Source organism: Phaseolus vulgaris, chromosome 3 (genome assembly GCF_051622355.1).
Source record: "Phaseolus vulgaris cultivar YP4 chromosome 3, ASM5162235v1, whole genome shotgun sequence".
NCBI classification, from domain to species: Eukaryota; Viridiplantae; Streptophyta; class Magnoliopsida; order Fabales; family Fabaceae; genus Phaseolus; species Phaseolus vulgaris.
The window spans coordinates 10117568-10123612 of record NC_143500.1 but is presented as its reverse complement, the minus strand read 5'-3'; the positions used below and the strand labels follow the sequence as shown (position 1 = coordinate 10123612).

Sequence of the window (6045 nt, the reverse complement as noted above, 5' to 3'; positions counted from 1 at the left end):
CTAAGGTTGTCTGCTAATTTCATTTTGTTAAGTTTTTGTGTATACTGATTGGACCCGTGACAGGGAACATGTGACGAACCAAGTAAATGCAATTGTCAAATTTGAACAGCAATCCACTATTAATCAATTCAGTTATAATCGAGTACACTTCAAACAATAAATTTTAGAAAAGTATGCACATAATTTAAGGATAAGCTAATTTAAAATGGTACCAATTTATGTATAAATTTATCTTAAGATCTTGAAGTTGAATTACATACAGTAAATATAATCTAATTGCGCAATATCATTTATATAATAATACTATAATTATTGGATTACTTTACAAACTAGTCCAATTATTTAAATTTAAAGTTGATATTTATTAAAGATGATACTAAAATCTATCTTATCAAAACTTATCGAATTGTGATATTATTTTATAAACTATTACTCAATATTAAATTATTATCATAAAAAATTATTAAATATTAATTAATTTTGAAATAAAAAATTAATTATTATATTAATTAAATAAAATATTATTTTTATAAATTAAAAAATTATTTATATTTAAATGTAGTTTATATTTTTTGAAAAATGATTATTGAAGTTTGAAATATTAGTTTAGTTAAGATGTTAGATTTTATAATAATATTTAGTTTGATTTTTGTAATTTTTTTTATTAATAACATAATTTAAAAATTTATATAATATGAATTATTAATATTTTAATTATTAATTATTTTAGATTTTAAAATTAATCAATAACTTAATTAAAATTAATTTAAAATTTAGAGTAATTAATAATTAAAATTTCGATAACTATTATAGAAACTATTTTATAAATTTTTATTAATAATAGAATTTATTTTAAATACTAATATTTTTTTTAATTATAAATATATTTAATTTAATTTCATGGTGATGTCTAATAGTTGGCGTGAAAATATTTTTATTATTAAAGAGAGAAAATGAAATGGTAACGGTGGAATCTAGTTATCTATAGATGAAGTGTCACCAAAAACAAGATTTATGCATATGAAATATATGAGGGTAATTCGATGTGCACCCGTGATATGGGGAGAAGACAATAATGTAGTAACGTTTTATTTTCCCAATAAAACAAGCTCCCTCAGTTTCAAACACCATAACGAATCCATCCAAGATCTCCCCAACTCATCTTACCAAAATAATATTATAATAATAATAATAATCAAAGTTCAGAAGCACCACCTCCTCCACGTGAACCTACCACAAGGAACATCCTTTTTTGTTCACTCTCTCTCTCCTATATAAGCTCACACAAGTGAACAAGTAAGTACAAGGTTTTCTTATCTTAAGCTCTGGGACCTCAAAAACAGTAGGAACCACACCATATGGGTTCCAAAGTCAATACCTTGGTTCTGCTGGTTTTGCTTCTGGATGTGTCCTTGCACCAAGCAAGAGCAGCAAAGTCTGGTAACTATAATGTGACTCGGTTGAAGGGGAGAAAGGAAATAATCAGTAGGTGTAATTTGTTCCTTGGAAGTTGGGTCATTGACCCTTCACATCCTCTCTATGATTCTTCAAGCTGCCCCTTTATAGATCCTGAGTTTGATTGCCAAAAGTATGGCAGACCCGACAAACAGTATCTCAAATACTCTTGGAAGCCTGATTCTTGTGCCTTACCCAGGTACTCTTCTTTAAGCTTTATCAAATGCATACTTCCTATGTTTACCAATTCTCCTTCTGCAATTACCACACAAACTTGGTACAAAAGAAGTTACCATTATTCTTGCATAGATTCAAGGACAAAGCTTCTGTTTTTCTGAACCAGAGCTGTGAATAGAAAGGATGAAAAGTTGGTTTTGAAATATGTTTGAAGTGTTTGACATTTGAGTATGAAGGGTTTTGTTTGTTGGTGTAATATTGTAGGTTCGATGGAGTGAATTTCTTGAACAAGTGGAGGGGTAAGAGGATAATGTTTGTGGGTGACTCACTGAGTCTGAACATGTGGGAATCATTATCGTGCATGCTTCACGCGTCGGTGCCCAATGCCACCACCACTTTTGTGAGGAGAGAAGCTTTGTCCACTGTGACTTTCCAGGTTTCGTTTTTTTCTGTCTTCTCCTCCTTGTCTCTTTTCGCAAACAATACTAAAACACAACATTTTCACGTGTCTTCATTTTCCATCACTTTCTCTCTTTCTCCATATCCCTGTTTCGGAAAACTACTTGACCCTTTTTGTAAGATTAAGCCAGAAAACAGAGGTCCCAAAACTGAGTTTTTCTTCTTCTGTTTTCCATCAAGATTCTTCAGAACAAGACTTGACAGGCTGTGAGACGATTTTGCCAACCTGTGTTGGAGTACAACTTGGAGGCTCTATTGCAATTATTTGCCTTCATTATACTCACTTTAACTTTAATCAACATCAATCTATTGCATTCACATCTCACTTATTATATCATAATAATTAAAACTCATTATGGCATAGCATGTCTAACCCCCCCCAATGCATAATGTTTGCAAACATTCCATATATCAGTAGCACCTACGAAATAAGTGAAGAAAAGAAATACTAATTTAGTAGCACTGTCACCCTCTTTTACCCTAGTTGTTCATGAGATTCCATAAAAAGGGATAAACTAATTTTTTTTTTATAACCATGGTTTTCCAATGTTTACAGTTAAATATCCCAATATTATAATGATCTGCATATTTTTAGATAAAGGTTCGGTGAATTCATAAACTCTGCCGGCTAAATTTAGTCAAGTTCCCCAATTATGTCTCTGTATCTAATCTAGAAATTCAATTACTTTTATAGGAGTTTATATTATTTATGTTAATCATACCATTTTCCGTGTTCAATGATTTTTTCTGTTAACTAAGTCTAAAATGTATTTTTATTTTATAATGAGAGAAATATTTTAATATAATAATAGAAGAAAAAATATTATAAAAGAAAAAATATTTTTTTACTTTATATTATATTACTTATTACTAATTATTACTAGAAAGGGTGGTATATATGTATCTCACTTATCATATTGGTCACTAATACAAAAATAAGTTCGTTGCTTTGAACAAGGATGATGCAACTATTAATGAATGTTATGTTTCTGTATTAGTGGAAAGATTTAATATGTTTTGAGCATTTAATAATTAATTTATTCTGAAAAAACTTTACATGACCTAACTATGTATTATTTATTATTTTAACATGTAATAAAGTTGAGTGGAGAAGTTACTATTTTCCACGTGAATGTTGATGCATCCACATTTGTGTGTTATAATGATTGAATTTGAAACATAATATGAAAAAGTAAAATGGGAGTGTGGTTGGTGGGTTTGTGCAGGAGTATGAAGTGACCATAGAACTATATCGGACACCATATTTGGTGGACATAGTTCGAGAAGAAGTTGGACGCGTGCTCACACTCGACTCTATACAAGCGGGTAATGCTTGGATAGGGTTGGACATGTTAATCTTCAACTCCTGGCATTGGTGGACTCACACAGGAAATTCTCAAGGGTATTATACTTCAATTCTTAAGACTGTCATAATCATGATAGTCTCATATTATAAATCGATATCGATTAATTTATTATTTGTTAAATAAATTTTAAATATAATTTGTAGGGGTAGCAAAGTGGGGTGGGATGGGCTGGACGGACCGGCTTACGGCCCGCTGAAAAAAACGCGGGGCGGGTTGCTTATTTTAACTCTCTGGTCTGCTTAGGCCCGTCCCGCATAACCCGCAGCCCGCGCGGGCTAAGTGCGAGACGGGATGGGTTGATCCGCATAACTTTAAAATGTATAATTTTTTTTTTACACCCCTATATAGCCTCATGTTTTATATTCCAAAATTTTTAATAACATCTTATTACACATGTTTCATGAAAATAATATTATGAGACCATTTATCTAATGCATCTAAATAAAAAAAATCAAAATTTTTATTTAAAAAATTATTTTTTTAACAAATATTTCTTATGCGGGCTGGCCCACGGGCCAACCCTTATGCGAGGCGGGCTAGAAAAATCAGCCCGCAAATTTTATGCGGGGCGGGCCAACCAGGCCTGCTTTTTGCGGGCCAAATATGGGGCGGGTCAGCCCACATTAATTTGTGGGTTTTAAAATTAAAAGTTACTAGAGTTTGGATATGTAAAAGGTCAAAAGTTGTGAGTGAGATTTTAATTATGTTGTTAGTGGGGTTTTAAGACCGTAATGAAGATTTTTCTAAAAGAGCTTCCTAAAGCCTATAAATAGAATGCTCTCTCAATTGTAATATACACCAGAGAAAGAAATACAATAGAGAGAAATACAAATAAGAGTGTTTTCTTTAGAGAAAATTCAGGTGTGAGCGGTTGTTTGTTTTACAATTTACCGCTATCAGTGTTAACATCGTTGTCCTTTCAGATGGGATTACATAAGAGACGGTAGCAGTCTACTAAAGGACATGGATCGTTTGGAGGCCTTTAATAAAGGAATGAGCACATGGGGTGAATGGGTTGATGAAAACATAGACCCTACCAAAACCAAAGTTTTCTTCCAAGGCATTTCTCCTACTCATTATCAGTAAGCCAAATCCTTATTTTGATTTTGAAAAGCCCTTTTGGTAATCATAACAACAAGTATTAACTAATGAAGTGAATGCATTTTATGATGATCCTTTGAATCAGGGGTCAAGAGTGGAATGAACCAAGAAAAAGCTGCAGTGGAGAACTTGAACCATTAGGGGGGTCAACATATCCTGCTGGTCTACCTCCTGCAGCAAACATAGTGAACACAGTGTTGAAGAAGATGAAGAATAAGGTTTATCTACTTGACATAACACTTCTCTCACAGCTACGAAAAGATGCACATCCCTCTGCATATAGCGGGGACCATGCAGGCAATGATTGCAGTCACTGGTGCCTACCGGGGTTACCTGATACTTGGAACCAACTCCTAAATGCCGCTCTAATCACCTGAACTTACATTATAAACTCTTTAATAATTGTGGGTTTTGATTCAATTGTAAGATAGGAGTCTTCAAAAATAGTTGCAAACCATGTTAGTGAGGGAGATCAAATTGTTACACATGTCCGCAAAATGAGACACGACAAAGGGTTACTGATGAATGACAAATTGCAATTCAACTTTACCAATAATTGATACACTACTCTTCAATTCAGCAGCATGTGTGAGACACTATTTTTAATATTGTATTTGCTAACTCATTAACTAATGGTAATGGGTTTAGTATACCCATTAATATAGCTGACCTTATTCATATACATGACTCTGTGTGAGTTTGGTGGTAAAGTGAGAGTGCTGAAGTGGTGCTTGCTCTATGTGGTTCAGCGTGATGCGCGATAGTGTTCTGTGTATGGTGTTCGTGGGTGTGATGTGGTGCTCTGTGTGTGTGGTATTCGGTGGTGCTCCGTAGAATCGAAGTTCATAATCAACAAAATCAATTTTCTTTTAGAAATAATTGAATATTTTTATGCAAAATTAATTATCCTATGTTTTTATTTTCTGGAATCGATTTATGTCAACCATAATCGATGTTTCTTTTGTTTTCATATATTTGATTTGTGTATATATGTAATGTTTCTTTTGGTTTGACTGAATGGATTTTTTTTATTTGAATGTAGGTATATAAAATATAATAGTAATTAGGTAGTTTGTTATTTTTTAATAAGGTGTATTTTTCACAAAGTAAGATGATGACATAGTGATGGATAATGATAATTAGGTTTAAAGATATAAATATTTTTAAAATAATAATATTAAGGAGAGTTAATTAGAAAATTAAAATTAACACTGATGGGGTTGTTAGGGGTTATCCAGGTCTGGCCACTTGTGGAAGTATTTTCCGTGGGAGTATGAGGGAGTTTATTGAAGCTTTCTCTGCGTTTCTTGACGTTCAGACGACTTTGGTTGCTGAATTTTATGGAGTTATATATACTTTGGAGGAAGCTCAAAAGTTGAGACTTAGTAATGTCTAGCTGGAATGTGACTATGCATTGTGTTGTGTTTACTGTTAGGACAAATGTTCCTTGGATGTTTCGTAATCGATGAAATACTTATATTAATTA

General features: G+C 32.4%; 1 protein-coding gene across 1 annotated transcript; it reads left to right on the top strand.

Annotated features, from left to right (window-relative positions):
- The first annotated feature begins 1055 nt into the window (after positions 1-1055).
- On the top strand, positions 1056-5138 carry LOC137806526 (protein trichome birefringence-like 37). Its single transcript, XM_068606712.1, has 5 exons — positions 1056-1654; positions 1897-2068; positions 3318-3493; positions 4382-4540; positions 4645-5138. The coding sequence occupies exons 1-5, from the start codon at positions 1359-1361 to the stop codon at positions 4934-4936; spliced, it is 1095 nt and encodes a 364-aa protein (XP_068462813.1). The 5' UTR covers positions 1056-1358; the 3' UTR covers positions 4937-5138.
- The last annotated feature ends 907 nt before the right edge of the window (positions 5139-6045 follow it).